Source organism: Haematobia irritans, chromosome 5, assembly GCF_050003625.1.
Source record: "Haematobia irritans isolate KBUSLIRL chromosome 5, ASM5000362v1, whole genome shotgun sequence".
Taxonomy (NCBI): Eukaryota; Metazoa; Arthropoda; class Insecta; order Diptera; family Muscidae; genus Haematobia; species Haematobia irritans.
The window spans coordinates 146,342,319-146,365,729 of NC_134401.1; the positions used below are offsets into that span (position 1 = coordinate 146,342,319).

The following is a 23,411-nucleotide window of genomic DNA, read 5'->3' on the forward strand; positions in this document are numbered from 1 at the left end:
GTGGCTAATATGTGGCACATTTTTGTGCCACTTTATCGACGCTTTGTGCTACTTTTTTACCACAAACCCTGTTAAGATTACACATCCATAATCTTAAAATCGCTGCCTTAACATATAATCGAGTTTACGCAACGTATACTATATTTGTGATCACTTTCATTTCACATGCCATAATGTTTCATGTGGACATAAGTAGCGCCTAAAACTATGCAACGTATTTTGTCTATAGTATGTCAATAGTGTTACTCCTCTGGACTGTTAACTTCAAATGGTTACTTACGATGAAATCGTAAATAATTTAAATTTAATTTGTGAAAAAGTGATTTCATAATTCTATTAAGAAAAATAAAATGCATTTAATTTGTACTTAATTTTCTTTGTGGAAAGGTATGCTACTTTTTGTGTCACTTTTTAAAATGGTCATGCCTCTTTATAATGGCACTAGTGGCACCTTTTCTGTCATTCCCAACGCTGCCCCCAGCTACAATAGATATGGAGTATCGTGATAATAGATTATAAAAATGACACAAAAGATTATTTTATTTAACCCTGGACAGTCATCCTTCGTCAAAATGACGACGCGTAATTTCATTTTCGATTTAAAATGCATTTTAGTCGTTTGGGAAATCATAAATTTAAGTTATACTAATTCAACCATTTTACGAATTTTTGTTTTATACTAATTAAAAACAAATTGAACAAGAAAATAAACACAATTTTGGTTCTCATTTTTGCTTACGATGTAAATTATAGCGTCTTGAAATAAGCCGTAGTCAAAATGACGAAGGATGACGTTAGTGTATAAAAAATAAGGATGACTTTCCAGGGTTAATTATTGCTCGAATTTTGATTTTCCTCAATCACTGATGAATTCTTTTCCACAATGTACTATAAAAAGCTTATAGAAAAAAACGTTATACAAAAATTATTCATGGATTTAATGTTGGATTTACTACTGTTTTGCAAAGATTTGCCATATTTTAACAAAAAAACAAAAAAGAAAATGGGAATTTTCACTAAGGCTCGGATAGATTCTAGTATTGTATGAAATTATAAATTCCTTACTTTTGTTGCGAAAATATTAAAACACCATTTGATATAAAATTAACCATAGACAGATTGTCTTTTATTAGCTACCTTATCATAATAAATAATTTGTCTTGACATAAAACCATTGAAGCCACACGCTACGGGTATGGTATATGCGCCCATATTGGTGAACACTATAAAATCATCACACTGCAGATCGGGTAATAGAACATTTTCGGCAATCTAAAGGGGAAAAGTAATGAAAATCCTGTAATTCTTTAAATAATAAAACTGAAGTTTACCTTATCCGCTGGATCACAGGTAGGACCCCAGAGTATGGACTTAAATTTAGGTACACGAGAATTTTCCTCATCCTGGAAAAAGAAATAATTTTTTATAAAATATCATATATCATATCATATCATATCATATATCATATCATATCATATATCATATCATATCATATCATATCATATCATATCATATCATATCATATCATATCATATCATATCATATCATATCATATCATATCATATCATATCATATCATATCATATCATATCATATCATATCATATCATATCATATCATATCATATCATATCATATCATATCATATCATATCATATCATATCATATCATATCATATCATATCATATCATATCATATCATATCATATCATATCATATCATATCATATCATATCATATCATATCATATCATATCATATCATATCATATCATATCATATCATATCATATCATATCATATCATATCATATCATATCATATCATATCATATCATATCATATCATATCATATCATATCATATCATATCATATCATATCATATCATATCATATCATATCATATCATATCATATCATATCATATCATATCATATCATATCATATCATATCATATCATATCATATCATATCATATCATATCATATCATATCATATCATATCATATCATATCATATCATATATCATATCATATCATATCATATCATATCATATATCATATCATATCATATCATATCATATCATATCATATCATATCATATCATATCATATCATATCATATCATATCATATCATATCATATATCATATCATATCATATCATATCATATCATATATCATATCATATCATATCATATCATATCATATCATATCATATCATATCATATCATATCATATCATATCATATCATATCATATCATATCATATCATATCATATCATATCATATCATATCATATCATATCATATCATATCATATCATATCATATCATATCATATCATATCATATCATATCATATCATATCATATCATATCATATCATATCATATCATATCATATCATATCATATCATATCATATCATATCATATCATATCATATCATATCATATCATATCATATCATATCATATCATATCATATCATATCATATCATATCATATCATATCATATCATATCATATCATATCATATCATATCATATCATATCATATCATATCATATCATATCATATCATATCATATCATATCATATCATATCATATCATATCATATCATATCATATCATATCATATCATATCATATCATATCATATCATATCATATCATATCATATCATATCATATCATATCATATCATATCATATCATATCATATCATATCATATCATATCATATCATATCATATCATATCATATCATATCATATCATATCATATCATATCATATCATATCATATCATATCATATCATATCATATCATATCATATCATATCATATCATATCATATCATATCATATCATATCATATCATATCATATCATATCATATCATATCATATCATATCATATCATATCATATCATATCATATCATATCATATCATATCATATCATATCATATCATATCATATCATATCGTATCGCATCATTTCCAACTCACCACAAAATGTTTGATTTCAGTGTGATTAGGTGCTATCATCACTAAAACGAATGAGCCATACGTTCCATCATTTAGATAATAGTGCTTTATGGGCATATCGCCATTTGTTACTGGGGGTTCACGTTTCGAATGAATTTTACATATGAGAGTCATTGATGTGGCAACAAAAAATCTTCCTGGCTCAGCTATAATATTCACATCATTATCGGGAAAGTAACGATTTAATGATTCGTTGACAATTTCACACACCTAATAAAAGTGAGACGTTTTTTTGTCATTAAATTCCTACAACAAAATTACCAAGTGTGCATATATGTATACCTTTATAAATTTATGATTATCTGTACCGGAAAATCCTCCACCAATATCCAAAACATGCATATCGAATCCAAGTTGTTTGCCATATTCAAAAAGATATTTCGATTTGGCAATACCTCGTTCATACGAAGGTAGTTCCGTGCATTCTGAGCCAACATGGAAACTAATACCAATAACCTGGTATTAAAAATAAATTGGTAATAGATTTAGATGGAGCTTTTATAACATACACTGAGAGAAAAAATTACTTACATTTAAATTTAATTTTTTAGCTAACAACATTAGGGCTGGTGCCTCTCGATCACCATCACATCCAAATTTCTCTCCCAAACAGGCATATGATTCTTTGGCATCACAACGAAACCGGATCAATATACTGGAAATGATTTGAAAGAAGAATAGATTTATTTATTATTCCATTATTACTGATGTTTTGATATTATGGAAAAATAAATATGCAGCTTGAAATGTCAAGAAGGCAAATATTTGGGCAATATACTGAGGTGGTGTACTTTGAAAATAAAAATGGGGTTGCTTTATTCCCTTCGTTGGGAATGTTGGATGTTTAAAGCTCATTCCTCATTATAGAATATTTTGTTCTTTATTTTTTTTTTTACCTTTTTTTTTGTTTTTTGTTTTTTTTTTTATTTTTTAATTTTTATTAAATTTAATTTCATTTCGAAAACTTACTTTGATTCTGGAAAATATTTTTGTATTTTATACAATTCACACTCGGAATCAACTGTGCTTGTCATCACTCCATATTCCTTGGCATATTTGATGTGTGGTATCATTTTACATGTATGAGCATATATGATACGTTCTGGTCCAACACCCATATCCAATATTTGTTTTATTTCACCCTTGGAAGCACAATCGAAATTTGTACCCAAATTGGCCAAAACATTGAGAACATGAGGATCATTACAACATTTCGTAGCTATAAGAAAAATAATTGGAATACAAAAATTATAATTTTTAATTTTATTACTATTTATTCAAATTATATTGTAATTAATTAATATAATTACATTGACCTAATGATTGGTATTGATTCCAACACAAAAAAAGTGTTTTTTTAATAAAAAAATTAGGAAGAAATCTGGCTTTAAATCTATGCCGTATAAAATTAAAATTAGGATACAGATCTTATTTGTCGAATTTTCATTTTCTTTTCGTGACAGAGTAACAAAGCTCTTTTCGTACAAATAAAAGTAACTAGAAAAATTCAAATTATAACAAATACTTAGAGTAAAGAGTTTTTTCTTAACTCTTAAAAAATCTTTAAATCATAGATTCAAAATCCTCAAAATATGTCTATATATTTGAAGCCTTTTTTAATCATTAATTCATAGATTCAATTTCTTAGTGAATTTAATGTATATTTCTGTGGATCAAAAATAATTTTCTTTATTTTAAGGATATATTTATTTCGAGCCTAAGAGGTTGCTTCTATAAAACTGTTTACTCAAGTCCATTAAAAACCTATTTTAATTCAATTCAATGCATTTCGTAATTGAATCAATCGAAATAGTTATTTAAAGAGAAGATAAAAATCATTTAAATTAAATTAATTGTCTCAATATTAATTACAATATTAATACAGTTTTTAAATCGATTAAATAATTAGTTGAATCAATTAAAAAATTAATTGAATGTATCGAAGAAAACAATGTTATTTTGTAAGTTTTATTATACCCTCCGCCACACTGTGGAACAGGGTATTATAAGTTAGTGCATATGTTTGCCACACCCAGAAGGAGACGAGATAGACACATGGTGTCTTTGGCAATATTGCTCAGGACCGGCCCCTGAGTCGATCTAGCAATGTCCGACTGTCCGTCTGCCCGTCCGTCCGTCTGTCTGTGAACACATTTTTGTAATAAAAGTCTAGGTCGCAATATAAGTACAATCGACTTCAAATTGGGCACAAGTATGTACTTTGGGTCAGAACAGAACCCTATTGATTTTGGTAGAAATTGGATCAGTTTTATCAGCTCCCATATATATCTTTCGGCCGATATCTACTAATATGGCCCCAGAAACCAGAATTTCAGCCTGATATACTTTAAATTTTGCACAAGAAGTGCAATTGGTAGTGTCGAAAGTATATCTTTCGCCCGATATGCACTTGTATGGCCTAGAAGCCAGAGTTTTGCCCTAATTTGCTGTAAATTTTGCATAGGGAGTAGAATTAATATCGTCGCTATGGATGCCGAATTTGGTTGAAATCGGATCAGATTTAGATATAGTTCCCATATAAAGGGTGATTCTTTTGAGGTTAGGATTTTCATGCATTAGTATTTGACAGATCACGTGGGATTTCAGACATGGTGTCAAAGAGAAAGATGCTCAGTATGCTTTGACATTTCATCATGAATAGACTTACTAACGAGCAACGCTTGCAAATCATTGAATTTTATTACCAAAATCAGTGGCAGAAAATCCGCTTTTTTATCGACAAATTTTGTTCAGCGATGAGGCTCATTTCTGGTTGAATGGCTACGTAAATAAGCAAAATTGCCGCATTTGGAGTGAAGAGCAACCAGAAGCCGTTCAAGAACTGCCCATGCATCCCGAAAAATGCACTGTTTGGTGTGGTTTGTACGCTGGTGGAATCATTGGACCGTATTTTTTCAAAGATGCTGTTGGACGCAACGTTACGGTGAATGGCGATCGCTATCGTTCGATGCTAACAAACTTTTTGTTGCCAAAAATGGAAGAACTGAACTTGGTTGACATGTGGTTTCAACAAGATGGCGCTACATGCCACACAGCTCGCGATTCTATGGCCATTTTGAGGGAAAACTTCGGAGAACAATTCATCTCAAGAAATGGACCGGTAAGTTGGCCACCAAGATCATGCGATTTGACGCCTTTAGACTATTTTTTGTGGGGCTACGTCAAGTCTAAAGTCTACAGAAATAAGCCAGCAACTATTCCAGCTTTGGAAGACAACATTTCCGAAGAAATTCGGGCTATTCCGGCCGAAATGCTCGAAAAAGTTGCCCAAAATTGGACTTTCCGAATGGACCACCTAAGACGCAGCCGCGGTCAACATTTAAATGAAACTATCTTCAAAAAGTAAATGTCATGGACCAATCTAACGTTTCAAATAAAGAACCGATGAGATTTTGCAAATTTTATGCGTTTTTTTTTTAAAAAAGTTATCAAGCTCTTAACAAATCACCCTTTATATCTTTCGCCGGATATGCACTTTTACGGCCCCCGAAACCAGAGTTTTGCTCTAATTCGATGTAAATTTTGCACAGGGAGTAGAATTAATATTGTAGCTGTGCATGCCGAATTTGGTTGAAATCGGTTCAGATTTAGATATAGCTCCCATATATATCTTTCGCCCGATATGCACTTATATGGCCCCTGAAGCCAGAGTTTTGCTCTAATTTGCAGTAAATTTTGCATAGGGAGTAGAATTAATATTGTAGCTGTGCATGTCGAATTTGGTTGAAATCGGTTGAAATCGGTTCAGATCTAGATATATCTCCCATATATATCTTTCCCCCCATTTTCACGCAAAAAAAAAAAAAAAATAATTGGACCAATTAAAACAGTAAATGAAGAATGCAACATCCTATAAATAATTCATCTATAGACTGTGAATTAGTGTTTTTATCTTTTATACTAAATTTAAAATTTGTTGAGTTATGAAATAAATCAGATATAACGAAATTAATTTAATTCACATAAAATAAATTAATAATAAAAGTATAAAATTAATATGAGAATTTATAAATAAAAATAGAAATTAAAACAAAACTAACACTAACCAAAATTAAACTTTAACTTTAGCAAAGGTATTCCCGGAGAAATAAATGTCAGCTAAAACCCAAAACTATAACAGAGACCTACAACTAAAAAAAATTTTCTTACTTCAAAAAAACGAAACTCAATCGCAAATGCAACATTATATTCTAAATAATTCATAGCATATATCTGATGTTTTTTATACCTTCCACCATAGGATGGGGGGTATATTAACTTTGTCATTCCGTTTGTAACACATCGAAATATTGCTCTAAGACCCCATAAAGTATATAAAGGGTGATTCTTTTGAGGTTAGGATTTTCATGCATTAGTATTTGACAGATCACGTGGGATTTCAGACATGGTGTCAAAGAGAAAGATGCTCAGTATGCTTTGACATTTCATCATGAATAGACTTACGATCTGCCACAACGTCGAATTTTCAGTGAATGGGCCCTAGAAAAGTTGGCAGAAAATCCGCTTTTTTATCGACAAATTTTGTTCAGCGATGAGGCTCATTTCTGGTTGAATGGTTACGTAAATAAGCAAAATTGCCGCATTTGGAGTGAAGAGCAACCAGAAGCCGTTCAAGAACTGCCCATGCATCCCGAAAAATGCACTGTTTGGTGTGGTTTGTACGCTGGTGGAATCATTGGACCGTATTTTTTCAAAGATGCTGTTGGACGCAATGTTACGGTGAATGGCGATCGCTATCGTTCGATGCTAACAAACTTTTTGTTGCCAAAAATGGAAGAACTGAACTTGGTTGACATGTGGTTTCAACAAGATGGCGCTACATGCCACACAGCTCGCGATTCTATGGCCATTTTGAGGGAAAACTTCGGAGAACAATTCATCTCAAGAAATGGACCGGTAAGTTGGCCACCAAGATCATGCGATTTGACGCCTTTAGACTATTTTTTGTGGGGCTACGTCAAGTCTAAAGTCTACAGAAATAAGCCAGCAACTATTCCAGCTTTGGAAGACAACATTTCCGAAGAAATTCGGGCTATTCCGGCCGAAATGCTTGAAAAAGTTGCCCAAAATTGAACTTTCCGAATGGACCACCTAAGACGCAGCCGCGGTCAACATTTAAATGAAATTATCTTCAAAAAGTAAATGTCATGGACCAATCTAACGTTTCAAATAAAGAACCGATGAGATTTTGCAAATTTTATGCGTTTTTTTTTAAAAAAAAGTTATCAAGCTCTTAACAAATCACCCTTTATATTCTGGGTCGTGGTGAAATTCTGAGTCGATCTGAGCATGTCCGTCCGTTGAAATCACGCTAACTTACGAACGAAACAAGCTATCGACTTGAAACTTGGCACAAGTATTGTTATTGATGTAGGTCGGATGGTATTGCAAATGGGCCATATCGGTCCACTTTTACGTATAGCCCCCATATAAACGGACCCCCAAATTTGGCTTGTGAGGCCTCTAAGAGAAGCAAATTTCGTCCGATCCGGCTGAAATTTGGTACATGCTGTCAGCATATGATCTCTAAAAACCATGCAAAAATTGGTCGAAATCGGTCCACAATTACATATATAGCCCCTATATAAACCGATCCCCAGATTTGACTTCCGGAGCCCCTTGGAAGAGCAAAATTCATCCGATTCGGTTGAAATTTGGTACGTGATGTTAGTATATGGTATCCAACAACCATGCAGGAATTGGTTCATATCACTCCATAATTATATATAGCCCCCATATAAACCGATCCCCAGATTTGACCTCCGGTGCCTTTTGGAGAAGCAAAATTCATCCGATCTGGTTGAAATTTGGTACGTGGTGGTAGTATATGATATTTAACAACCATGCCAAATGTGGTCAATATCAGTCCAGTCAGATTTGGCCTTGGAGACTGTTGGAGGAGCAAATTTCATCCGAGTGAGTTGAAATGTGGTACATTGTACTAGTATATGGCCGTTAACAACCATGCCTAACTAGGTCCATATCGGTCTATAGTTATATATAGCCCTCAGATAAATCGATCCCCAATCACACAAAAATTGGTCCATATCAAGTGCATAATTCTATATAGCCCCCATATAAGCGACCCCTGTATTTCAATTCTGGCTCTCTACGTACCGTGCAAAAAGTCCATATCGATTCGTAGTTATTTGTAGACTTAACTATACATAACCTTTTTGTCTAATATATATCACGTATGAACTAACTCACAATTTAGAAAACGATGTTAAGAAGTTTTAAGCTACCACTTGGGTTGCGGTAACACTTGCCGATGGCAAGGTATCTTAAAACTTCTTAACTCCGTCTTCTCAATTGTAAGTTAGTCCATACGTAAATAAATAAAATACGTAAATAATTTAGTTTGGCAAAATTTTCTATGGAAATAAAATTTTGACAAAATTTTCTATAGAAATAAAATTTTGACAAAATTTTCTATCCAAATAAAATTTTTACAAAATTTTCTATAGAAATAAAATCTTGACAAAATTTTCTATAGTAATAAATTTTTTACAAAATTTTTTATAGAAATAAAATTTTGACAAAATTTTCTATAGAAATAAAATCTTGACAAAATGTTGTATAGTAATAACATTTTGGTAGATTATTTTTGAGGATCGGCTATATATAACTATAGACCGATATGGGCCAATTTTTGCATGGTTGTTAGAGACCATTTACTAACACCATGTACCAAATTTCAGCCGGATCGAATAAAATTTGCTTCTCTTAGAGGCTCCGCAAGCCAAATCTGGGGATCGGTTTATATGGGGGCTATATAGACCATATAGTACCACCATGTACCAAATTTCAGCCGGATCGGATGAAATTTGCTTCTCTTTGAGGCTCCACAAGCCAAATCGGAGCATCGGTTTATATGGAGGCTATACGTAAAAGTGGTCCGATATACCATCCGACCTACATCAATAACAACTACTTGTGCCAAGTTTCAAGTCGATAGCTTCTTTCGTTTGGAAGTTAGCGTGATTTCAACAGACGGACGGACATGCCTAGAACGACTCAGAATTTCACCACAACCCAGAATATACATACTTTATGGGGTCTTTGAGCAATATTTCGATGTGTTACATACGAAATGACAAAGTTATGGTGGAGGGTATAAAAATTGCAAATAAAAATAAAACTAAAAAAAATGTTAACTTTATCAAAGATATAAATAAATAAATGTACAACGAAATTTTTTTCTTACTTAAAAAAAAAAAAAAAAAAAAAAAAAAAAACAAGACAAACTTTCAATCAAAAATGCAACATTCTTAAAATAATTCATTGCTTTTATATGAAGCCTGTTTTATCTTCAAAATTCTATAGCCTAAGTAATTTAGATATAATTTCTTAAAAATTTATTAAATTTAATTATTATGCAGGATCAGTTAAATTAATTCAATTTAATTATTAATAATAAATTAAATTAATAATAAATTAAAAATTAAACCAATAAAAATAAAATAAAAACATCATTTAATTTATTATGCAGGATCAGTTAAATTAATTTAATTTAATTTAATTATTAATAATAAATTAAAAATTAAACCAATAAAAATAAAATAAAAAATCATCATTTAATTATTATGCAGGATCAGTTAAATTAATTTAATTTAATTATTAATAATAAAATAAAAATTAAACCAATAAAAATAAAATAAAAAATCATCATTTAATTATTATGCAGGATCAGTTAAATTAATTCAATTTAATTATTAATAATAAATTAAATTAATAATAAATTAAAAATTAAACCAATAAAAATAAAATAAAAAAACATCATTTAATTATTATGCAGGATCAGTTAAATTAATTTAATTTAATTTAATTTAATTATTAATAATAAATTAAAAATTAAACCAATAAAAATAAAATAAAAAATCATCATTTAATTATTATGCAGGATCAGTTAAATTAATTTAATTTAATTATTAATAATAAATTAAAAATTAAACCAATAAAAATAAAATAAAAAATTCATCAAATTTATTCCTGAATAAAAATCCAAATAAAATATATATATAATAAATTTAATTATTATGCAGGATCAGTTAAATTAATTAAATTTAATTATTAATAATAAATTAAATTAATAAAAAATTAAAAATTAAACCAAAAAAAAAATAAAATAAAAAATCATCATTTAATTATTATGCAGGATCAGTTAAATTAATTTAATTTAATTATTAATAATAAATTAAAAATTTAACCAATAAAACTAAAATAAAAAATCATCATTTAATTATTATGCAGGATCAGTTAAATTAATTTAATTTAATTATAATAATAAATTAAAATTTAACCAAAAAAATAAAATAAAGCATTCATCAAATTTATTCCTGAATAAAAATCTAAATAAAAATCCACTTTCAAGTAAAAAAAATTTTCATAATTTAAAAAAAAAAAACACTGTGACTGAAGAATCTAATAAACTAAAAATAATTCATAGTCTATATGTGAAGGGTTTTTATCTTTAATTTAAATATGCAATATATCAAGTAATTTATTTGTTATTTCTTTAAATATATTTAATTAATTTAATAATTATGAAATAAATCAGATACAACTGAAGTAATTTAGTTCAAATAAAATTAATTAATGGTATTTTTACCATTATTGAAATTAAAGCAAAAATAAAAATACTTGTAACAAAGATATTCTTGAAGGAATAAATGCCACAAAAGTTTTCATAATTTAAAAAAAAAAAAAAACTTCAATCAAAAATGCAACATTCTCAAAATAATTCATAGCATATATGTGAAGCCTTTTTAATCTTTATTTCAAACATTCAAACTCACAAGTAATTTTAATATTATATTTTTATATTATATAAATTTTAAATGTTCTTATTAATTTATTTTATTTGTATTAAATTAAAGTTACATCTGCCAAAATAATTTAATTCAAATAAAAAAATTAGTAATAAAATTTAAATCCAAAAAAATAAAAATGAAATAAAAAATGCAGTTATTTTTGAATAAATAAAAAAGCTTAAAAATTTCGTGTAGGTATATAAAAACCAATAAAAATAATATAAAAAATTCATCAAATTTAGTCCTGAATAAAAATCCAAATAAAAATCCACTTTCAAGTAAAAAATTTTCATAATTAAAAAAAAAACACTGTAACTGAAGAATCTAATAACCTAAAAATAAGTCATAGTCTATATGTGAAGGGGTTTTATCTTTAATTTAAATATGCAATATATCAAGTAATTTATTTGTTATTTCTTTAAATATATTTAATTAATTTAATAATTATGAAAAAAATCAGATACAACTGAAGTAATTTAGTTCAAATAAAATTAATTAATCATTATTGAAATTAAAGCAAAAATAAAAATAATTGTAACATAGATATTCTTGAAGGAATAAATGCCACAAAAGTTTTCATAATTAAAAAAAAACTTCAATCAAAAATGCAATATTCTCAAAATAATTCATAGCATATAGCCTTTTTAATCTTTATTTTTAATCTTTATTTCAAAGATTCAAACTCACAAATAATTTAAATATTATTTCTTAATTTTTTTACCAATTTTATTATTATGAAATAAATTTTAAATGTTCTTATTAATTTATTTTATTTGTATTAAATTAAAGTTATATCTGCTTAAATAATTTAATTCAAATAAAATAAATTAAAAGGAAATAAAAATAAAACTAAAAAAAATGTTAACTTTATCAAAGATATAAATAAATAAATGTACAACGAAATTTTTTTCTTACTTAAAAAAAAAAAAAAACAAGACAAACTTTCAATCAAAAATGCAACATTCTTAAAATAATTCATAGCTTTTATATGAAGCCTGTTTTATCTTCAAAATTCTATTATTTTATTTGTATTAAATTAAAGTTATATCTGCTTAAATAATTTAATTCAAATAAAAAAAATTAATAAAAAAATTTAAATCCAAAAGATAAAAATGAAATAAAAGATGCAGTTATTTTTGAATAAATAAAACAGCTTAAAAATTTCGTGTAGGTATATAAAAAATCCAAATTAAAATCCGCTTTCAAGTAAAAAAGATTTTCTTTATTAAAAAACAAAAAAAATTAAATATAAAATAAATTAGACGAATAAAAAATTTAAAAAAAAATCTACTTGGTTAGGATACAATTAAGTCAAACTATCAGAATGACTTTTTCATTAATTTTAGTTTTTAATATGTGGTTCGTAAAAAGTTTGATTATTCAAATAATATTTGGAGAAAATCTGATTGGACGTTGAAAGTTTTTTTTTAATGTTTTATAAAAATATCATAATTTGCAGATTTTCCTTTTTTAGTTTCAGTTTCTTTATATTAATAGAAAACTCCATTAATATATTATATTTAATTCATAGTTTAACGATTTTATCGATTGTTTGAATAAAAAATAATATTCATTTGTTAACACATTAAAATTATTAATTTGTTTTAAAATATTGATCCAAACTTTTGGATATATCCTATTTATTAGGATTATAAATTGTTTTGTTACTATTTTTCATATTTCTTTTGATATATTTTTTAATTTTATTATTCACTAACCATAGTAGGGTTTCACACGAGGCAATAATTTATTCCACAATTCATATTTTTCTTTTATTTTACTCAAATCACATATGTAGAGCGGCGCATCACTATCTTTCAAATTTTGTTCAACAATCACTTTTTTCAAATCGATTTTATTTTCATAAAAATGTATTTTTTCCTTTATTGACATTTTTTATATAGTCAGTCCTGCGTATTTTCGATTTTGACACTTTGAGATTTGGTTAACGAATAATGATGTGAACTCCATTTGCTTACCTATAAAAGGGACAAATCTTTTTCGTATAATGGAAATTCTAGTGCAAATAATCAACAAAATATTTGTGGGTTTTCATATACAATATTTTGAGATAACTTCATATATGTTACGTCTTATCTCATATATGCATATATGTACAAAAAAGAAAAAAAGAAATTATTATAGTTACCAAAACCTAATATTTTATTTGTATTTGTATTGAATAAAACTAGGTCATTGTTTGTTTTGATGATGAATCAAAAATACGTTGTAGTCAATATATGAATTTTTCAAAAATTATACATAGCGAAAAAAAAACAATTTTCGACAAAGATCATGTTCTTTTAATTACTAGAAAACTATTCACCACAAAATAACTCATAATTCCGACGTTTGTGTATATCCCAAAAATAATATTTTCAATACTTTTTTGGCGACGTTTTTTTTTTGCTGGCTTGTTATTGAAAAATATTTTGGTATTTTGTAAAATATTTTAAATCTTCATTATCTATAGCCTGGTTCCCATTTAATCCAAATTTTGTTACATTTCCCAAAACATTTCTAGACACTATTTCATATTGTCTCCCCGAGTTAATATTTAATTTAGCGATAACCTTTGAGTCACACAAAACTCATTCAGCAGATACACAATTACAGCGAGTTCAATGCAATAGTCGTTTACCTAAGCTCTGTGAAAACACAAGCATTTTGTCTTATTTTTGTTTTAAATCTATCGTCTAAAAATGTTCAAAGAAAATGAAATTAATTTCTATGAAAATAATATCGATGCAAAAGAAATTATAAAAGCTCAAAATCTCGATAAATGTGACGAGGCTTTATTTATTTGTGATTTAAATAAATTGAAAGAGAAATATGAATTGTGGAATAAAGCAATGCCACGGGTAAAACCGTATTATGGTAAATATTTTGCAAAAAAAAAAAAAAAATTAATGGGACATTTTTCCTAAATATTCGTGTTTTTTTCTATTTAGCGGTAAAATGCAACGATGATATTCATGTGGTAAAAATTCTTGCTGAATTGGGTACGAATTTCGATTGTGCCTCTAAGGGTGAAATTCAACAAATTTTAGATTTAAATGTAACACCCGATCGTATAATCTTTGCCCAGCCTTGTAAACCTGTTTCCCATTTGGAATATGCCAAAGAAATGGGAGTAATGACAAGTACTGTGGATACCGAATTTGAAATTTATAAATTGCATAAACATTTTCCGGAATCTAAGTAAGTTTTTCAAAAACCTTTTTTATGAATAAGCAAAGTTTTAATTGCATATAATTTTCCATCTAAAAGTTTAGTGATACGTTTCCGTTGTGAGGCTAAAGATGCTCAATGTCCTTTGGGTGATAAATTTGGTTGTGATGCTGAGAAAGATGCCACAGCATTGATGCTTTTGGCTAAGAGTTTAAATTTAAAGGTAACTATAAAATTCGATTTGAGTGCAGTTGGCTGGGTTTATTTAACAAAACAAAACGAATGAAATATTTTTTTTTTTTAAATTTCTATAAAAAATTTTCTATAGAAATAACATTTTGACAAAATTTTCATAGACATAAAATTTCGCCAAATTTTCTATAGAAATAAAATTTTCACAAAATTTTCTATAGAAATAAAATTTCAACAAAATTTTCTATAGACTTACAATTTCGACAAAATTTTCTATGGAAATAAAATTTTGACAAAATTTTCTATAGAAATAAAATTTTGACAAAATTGTCTATAGAAATAAAATTGTGACAAAATTTTCTATAGAAATAAAATTTCGACAAAATTTTCTATGGAAATAAAATTTTTACAAAATTTTCTATAGAAATAAAAGTTTTACAATATTTTCTATAGAAATAAAATTTCGACAAAATTTTTTATGGAAATAAAATTTCAACAAAATTTTCTATAGAAATAAAATTTGGACAAAATTTTCTATAGAAATAAAATTTTGACAAAATTTTCTATAGAAATAAAATTTTGACAAAATTTTCTATAGAAATAAAATTTTGACAAAATTTTCTATAGACATAAAATTTCGACAAAATTTTCTATAGAAATAAAAGTTTTACAATATTTTCTATAGAAATAAAATTTCGACAAAATTTTCTATAGACATAAAATTTCGACAAAAGTTTCTATGGAAATAAAATTTTGACAAAATTGTCTATAGAAATAAAATTTTGACAAAATTTTTTATGGAAATAAAATTTCAACAAAATTTTCTATAGAAATAAAATTTGGACAAAATTTTCTATAGAAATAAAATTTTGACAAAATTTTCTATAGAAATAAAATTTTGACAAAATTGTCTATAGAAATAAAATTGTGACAAAATTTTCTATAGAAATAAAATTTCGACAAAATTTTCTATGGAAATAAAATTTTGACAAAATTTTCTATAGAAATAAAAGTTTTACAATATTTTCTATAGAAATAAAATTTCGACAAAATTTTTTATGGAAATAAAATTTCAACAAAATATTCTATAGAAATAAAATTTGGACAAAATTTTCTATAGAAATAAAATTTTGACAAAACTTTGTATAGAAATAAAATTTTGACAAAATTTTCTATAGAAATAAAATTTTGACAAAATTTTCTATAGACATAAAATTTCGACAAAATTTTCTATAGAAATAAAATTTTGACAAAATTTTCTATAGACATAAAATTTCGACAAAATTTTTCTATGCAAATAAAATTTTGACAAAATTTTCGATAGAAATAAAATTTTTACAAAATTTTCTATGGATATAAAATTTTCACAAAATTTTCTATAGAAATAAAATTTTGACAAAATTTTCTATAGAAATAAAATTTCGACAAAATTTTCTATGGTAATAAAATTTCGACACAATTTTCTATAGAAATAAAATTTTGACAAAATTTTCGATAGAAATAAAATTTTGACAAAATTTTCTATAGAAATAAAATTTCGACAAAATTTTCTATGGAAATAAAATTTTGACAAAATTTTCTATAGAAATAAAATTTCGACAAAATATTCTATAGACATAAAATTTCGACACAATTTTCTATGGAAATAAAATTTTGACAAAATTTTCTATAGAAATAAAATTTTGACAAAATTTTCTATAGAAATAAAATTGTGGCAAAATTTTCTATAGAAATAAAATTGTGGTAAAATTTTCTATAGAAATAAAATTTTGACAAAATTTTCTATAGAAATTAAATTTTGACAAAATTTTCTATAGAAATAAAATTTTGACAAAATTTTCTATAGAAATAAAATTTTGGCAAAATTTTCACAACATTTTCTATGTAAATAAAATTTCTAAAAAATTTTCTATAGACATAAAATTTCGACAAAATTTTCTATGGAAATAAAATTTTGAAAAAATTTTCTATAGAAATAAAATTTTGACAAAATTTTCTATGGAAATAGAATTTTGACAAAAATTTGGTCATAAACTTCAAAATTAGATTTTTGAAATTTGGTAGATTATTGGTAAAATTTTCTTAAATTTTTGGTATGTTCGGCATTACCACATTCCTCATCAGCATCCTCTACTTGCAGCAAAACTATCAACCAATTATCAGAATAAATTCAGGATGTTCATTAAACCCAACAATGAACCACACTTGAACCTCCCGAAAAAAAGGTTTTACATGATAGCCGGCTTATGCCGAAATAAATTCGTACAACCATATCTCTTTTCCTTTGCCACCGTCAAATCATCGATTTGAGTGCAGTTGGCTGGGTTTATTTAACAAAACAAAACGAATGAAATATATTTTTTTTTTAATTTCTATAAAAAAAAAATTTGACAAAATTTTCTAAAGACATAAAATTTTGACAAAATTTTCTATAGACATAAAATTTTGATAAAATTTTCTATAGAAATAAAATTTTGACAAAATTTTCTAAAGACATAAAAATTTGTCAAAATTTTCTATAGAAATAAAATTTTGACAAAATTTTCTATGGAAATAAAATTTTTACAAAATTTTCTATAGAAATAAAATGTTGACGAAATTTTCTATAGAAATAAAATTGTGACAAAATTTTCTATGGAAATAGAATTTTGACAAAAATTTGGTCATAAACTTCAAAATAAGATTTTTGAAATTTGGTAGATTATTGGTAAAATTTTCTTCAATTTTTGGTAGGTTCGGAATTACCACATTCCTTATCAGCATCCTCTACTTGCAGCAAAACTATCAACCAATTATCAGAATAATTTCAGGATGTTCATTAAACCCAACAATGAACCACACTTGAACCTTCCGAAAAAAGGTTTTACATGATAGCCGGCTTATGCCGAAATAAATTCGTACAACCATATCTATTTTCCTTTGCCACCGTCAAATCATCGATTTGAGTACAGTTGGCTGGGTTTATTTAACAAAACAAAACGAATGAAATATTTTTTTTTTAATTTCTATAAAAAAAATTTTGACAAAATTTTCTAAAGACATTAAATTTTGACAAAATTTTCTATAGACATAAAATTTTCTATAGAAATAAAATTTTGACAAAATTTTCTATAGAAAAAAAAAATGTTGTCAAAATTTTCTATAGAAATAAAATATTGACAAAATTTTCTATAGACATAAAATTTCGACAAAATTTTCTATGGAAATAAAATTTTTACAAAATTTTCTATGGAAATAAAATTTTGACAAAATTTTCTATAGAAATAAAATTTTAACAAAATTTTCTATAGAAATAAAATTTTGACAAAATTTTGACAAAAATTTCTATAGAAATAAAATTTTCACAAAATTTTCTATAGAAATAAAACTTCGACAAAATTTTCTACAGACATAAAATTTTGACAAATATTTCTATGGAAATAAAATTTTGACAAAATATTCTATAGAAATAAATTTTTGACAAAATTTTCTATAGGAATAAAATTTTGACAAAATTTTCTATAGAAATAAAATTTTGACAAAATTTTCTATAGAAATAAAATTTTGACTAAATTTTCTATAGAAATAAAATTTTAACAAAATTTTCCATAGAAATAAAATTTTGACAAAATTTTCTCTAGAAATAAAATTTTGACAAAATTTTCTATAGAAATAAAATTGTGACAAAATTTTCTATAGAAATAAAATTTCGACAAAATTTTCTATGGAAATAAAATTTTGACAAAATTTTCTATAGAAATAAAATTTCGACAAAATTTTCTATGGAAATAAAATTTTGACAAAATTTTCTTTAGACATAAAATTTCGACAAAATTTTTATGGAAATAAAATTTTGACAAAATTTTCTATAGAAATAAAATATGTACAAAATTTTCTATAGAAATAAAATTTCGACAAAAATTTCTATAGAAATAAAATTTTCACAAAATTTTCTATAGAAATAAAATTTTGACAAAATTTTCTATGGAAATAAAATTTTGACAAAATTTTCTATAGAAATAAAATTTTGACAAAATTTTCTATAGAAATAAAATTTCCATAAAATTTTCTATAGACATAAAATTAAGACAAATTTTCTATGGAAATAAAATTTTGACAAAATTTTCTATAGAAATAAAATTTCCATAACATTTTCTATAGAAATAAAATTTTGACAAAGTTATCTATAGAAATAAAATTTTGACAAAATTTTCTATGGAAATAAAATTTTGACAAAATTTTCTATAGAAATAAAATTTTGACAAAATTTTCTATAGAAATAAAATTTCCATAAAATTTTCTATAGAAATAAAATTTTGACAAATTTTTTGATAGAAAAAAAATTTTGAAAAAAATTTCTATAGAAATAAAATTTTGACAAAATTTTCTATGGAAATAAAATTTTGACAAAATTTTCTATAGAAATAAAATTTTGACAAAATTTTCTATAGAAATAAAATTTTGGCAAAATTTTCTATAGAAATAAAATTTTGACAAAATTTTCTATGGAAATAAAATTTTGACAAAATTTTCTGTAGAAATAAAATTTTGACAAAATTTTTTATAGAAATAAAATTTTGACAAAATTTTCTATAGAAATAAAATTTTTGCAAAATTTTCTATAGAAATAAAATTTTAACAAAATTTTCTATAGAAATGAAATTTTGACAACATTTTCTATAGAAATAAAATTTTGGCAAAATTTTCTATAGAAATAAAATTTTCACAAAATTTTCTATAGAAATAAAATTTTGACAAAATTTTCTATAGAAATAAAATTTTGACAAAATTTTCTATAGAAATAAAATTTTGACAAAATTTTCTATAGAAATAAAATTTTAACAAAATTTCCTACAGATTTTTCTATAGAAATAAAATTTTGACAAAATTGTCTATAGAAATAAAATTTTGACAAAATTTTCTATGGAAATAAAATTGTAACAAAAATTTGGTCATAAACTTCAAAATAAGATTTTTGAATTTTGGTAGATTATTGGTAAAATTTTCTTAAATTTTTGGTAGATTATTTTAAGCAAGAGTGGCAAGCTTACCTGATTGCCACCTGGTCAAGGTTGTTGTTAGATTAATTTAGATTTAAATCAATTAATTAATTCTACCGCTATTCAGAAATTCTCTATGGTAACACTAGCCTATTGTTAAAAATTTTTTAGCGTAGAATAATTTTTTTATTTTTCTTTAATTAATTTTTACACTAATAAGATAACAATATTCCATATTCAAGGTCATTGGCACTAGCTTCCATGTGGGTTCTGGCTGTAATGATTTACCGGCCTATGATCGTGCGATTACCATAGCAAAGAATCTCTTTAAATTTGGTTCATTGCTTGGCTATAACATGACATTGCTAGACATCGGTGGAGGATTTCCGGGCAGTGATGATAAGAAATTCCATAAGGTTAGTTATTAATCACAAAAAATGTCTATTACATTGGTGACATGAATTGGAAAATATTCTTTTTGTTTTTTGTTTTTTTTTGTATTAGATTGCTGATATTGTGAATAAAGCAATAATGCGACATTTTCCCGATGAGTCAGCGGTGAATATTATCGCTGAACCTGGCAGATATTTCGTAGCTTCAGCCTATACTCTTATATGTAAGATCCATGCAAAACGTGAGGCCCGTTTACCCAATGGAAAACTATTAACGAAAATGTATTATCTCAACGATGGAGTCTATGGTTCATTCAATTGTATTCTCTATGATCATCAACATGCTGAAGTTCAACATTTTGTGGTAAGTTTTAAAACCAAATCGGCGAATGTCATAAAATTTGTTTATTATTTGTTTTGTTTGGCAGCAATATATTTCAAGGTCATTAAACGAAATTTGCAAAGTATGTTTCCATGCTTTATCACCTAGGGACATAGTTATATATACAAGCAGTTATCAGTTTTCTCAATTGTCTGACCTAGTTTTTGGGGTTTTCTAACGTGTCATGGCAGTTTTGTTTTGTTATAAATATGCAGCTGATACTAAATTCTTTGAATGTTCTTACTTTTCTTTTTGCTTTTATAATTGCGTGATAGTTTGCGAATTTTTTTTAGCCATATCTCTAAATGGAATTTTTTTTATTGGTATATACCAAATGGTACCTGACCTAATTTTGATGATTTACTATCAAAAATTTGTATAATGCGCAACATGGTACGATGGATGCAGCTGAAATGAATAGTCATGTGGTCAGTGTTGCCAGATGCTGTTTGAAAAAGGAAACTCTTCAAAGCAAGGGTACCAGAGAGAAGTTCACCAATGTGGTATCACAATGGACTCTAAGTGAGTCTAAATGAGCCTGATACATCGGGCTGCAACCTAACCTAACCAAACCTAAGGGTGCCGAAAATCGGCAAAAACAATATGAAAAATTATAAAATTGTTTGAAGTTTTCGTGAAGGACCGAATTAATAGCATTTTGTTAATATTTTAGTAAAGGCCTATTTTATAAAATTTTAATTTACCTTTTAAAAATTATGCCATTTTTTGTAGGATGAAGAGAATGCCATTGTTCCGAAATTCAAATCCCTAATCTGGGGTCCTACTTGTGATGCCTTGGATAAGGTATAGAATTGTATTTTATATGTTAGTTTAATTAAATACTTTAAATAATTCTTGTAATTTTTTTTTGTAGATAGCTGAAGATGTACAATTACCGGACTTGAAATGTGGTGATTATTTGGCCTTTCCAAATATGGGTGCTTACACTTTACCCATAGCAAGCCCTTTCAATGGTTTTAAGCTACCTAAAGTTTTGTATTTTAATAAAACAAAAACCTGACTAAAACCAAACAAATATCAAATAAATTTCAAATATACCTTATAACAATATCTTTAGATTTTAATTCAAACAAGTATAAACGGCCGTAATTTCGGCCAGGCCGAATCTTATGTACCCTCCACCATGGATTGCGTCAATCGAATTACTTGGGTTGTGGTATCTTAATTCGTTTTCTAAATTGTGTGTTAGTCCATACGTGGTATACATTAGACAAAAAAAGTATGTGTAGGTAAGTCTACAAATAATTACGAATCGATATGGACTTTTGCACGGTACGTAGGGAGCCAGAATTGCAATATGGGGGTCGCTTATATGGGGGCTATATACAATTATTGATATGAACCAATTTTTGCGTGATTGGGGATCGATTAATCTGAGGGCTATATATAACTATAGACCGATATGCACCTAGTTAGGCATGGTTGTTAACGGCCATATACTAGCACAATGTACCAAATTTCAACTAATTCGGATGAAATTTGCTCCTCCAAGAGGCTCCAAAACCAAATCTCGGGATCGGTTTATATGGGGGCTATATATGATTATGGACTGATATGGACCACTTTTGGCATGGTTGTTAAATATCATATACTACCACCACGTACAAAATTTCAACCAGATCGGATGAATTTTGCTTCTCCAAAAGGCACCGGAGGTCAAATCTGGGGATCGGTTTATATGGGTGCTATATATAATTATGGACTGATATGAACCAATTCCTGCATGGTTGTTGGATACCATATGCTAACATCACGTACCAAATTTCAACCGAATCGGATGAAGTTTGCTCTTCCAAGGGGCTCCGGAGGTCAAATCTGGGGATCGGTTTATATGGTGGCTATATATAATTACGGACCGATTTCGACCAATTTTTGCATGGGAGTTTGAGGCCATATATTAACACCACGTACCAAATTTCAACTGAATCAGATGAATTTTGGTCTTCCAAGAGGCTCCGGAGGTCAAATCTGGTGATCGATTTATATGGGGGCTATATATAATTATGGACCGATGTGGACCAATTTTTGCATGGTTGTTAGAGACAATATACTAACACCATGTACCAAATTTCAGCCGGATCGGATGAAATTTGCTTCTCTTAGAGGCCTCGCAAGCCAAATCGGGGGATCGGTTTATATGGGGGCTATATATAATTATGGACCGATGTGGACCAATTTTCGCATGGTTGTTAGAGACCATATACTAACACCATGTACCAAATTTCAGCCGGATCGGATGAAATTTGCTTCTCTTAGAGGCCTCGCAAGCCAAATCGGCGGATCGGTTTATATGGGGGCTATATATAATTATGGACCGATGTGGACCAATTTTTGCATGGTTGTTAGAGACCATATACTAACACCATGTACCAAATTTCAGCCGGATCGGATGAAATTTGCTTCTCTTAGAGGCCTCGCAAGCCAAATCG

At 26.9% G+C, this 23,411-nt stretch overlaps 2 protein-coding genes across 3 annotated transcripts in view; one reads left to right on the forward strand and one right to left on the reverse strand.

Annotated features, from left to right (window-relative positions):
• Positions 1–1,092: 1,092 nt before the first annotated feature.
• LOC142238759 (ornithine decarboxylase 1-like) lies at positions 1,093–13,779 on the reverse strand. The gene is made up of 7 exons (XM_075310483.1): positions 13,564–13,779; positions 3,981–4,230; positions 3,543–3,666; positions 3,294–3,467; positions 2,973–3,221; positions 1,332–1,403; positions 1,093–1,272 (listed from the first exon to the last, which is right to left on the reverse strand). The coding sequence occupies exons 1-7, from the start codon at positions 13,736–13,738 to the stop codon at positions 1,105–1,107; spliced, it is 1,212 nt and encodes a 403-aa protein (XP_075166598.1). The 5' UTR covers positions 13,739–13,779; the 3' UTR covers positions 1,093–1,104.
• A 690-nt stretch (positions 13,780–14,469) lies between these two features.
• LOC142237562 (ornithine decarboxylase 1-like) overlaps positions 14,470–23,411 on the forward strand; it is a 47,539-nt gene continuing 38,597 nt past the window's right edge. The window contains exons 1-7 of one of the 2 annotated variants that reach the window (XM_075308924.1): positions 14,472–14,722; positions 14,797–15,046; positions 15,116–15,239; positions 20,430–20,603; positions 20,692–20,943; positions 21,694–21,765; positions 21,836–22,030. In XM_075308924.1, the coding sequence (XP_075165039.1) occupies positions 14,548–14,722; positions 14,797–15,046; positions 15,116–15,239; positions 20,430–20,603; positions 20,692–20,943; positions 21,694–21,765; positions 21,836–21,982 (1,194 nt within the window). In that variant the 5' untranslated portion in view covers positions 14,472–14,547 and the 3' untranslated portion in view covers positions 21,983–22,030. Of the gene's footprint in view, positions 14,723–14,796; positions 15,047–15,115; positions 15,240–20,429; positions 20,604–20,691; positions 20,944–21,693; positions 21,766–21,835; positions 22,031–23,411 lie in introns of those variants that run through there. The other variant, XR_012722509.1, reaches the window with a different exon arrangement.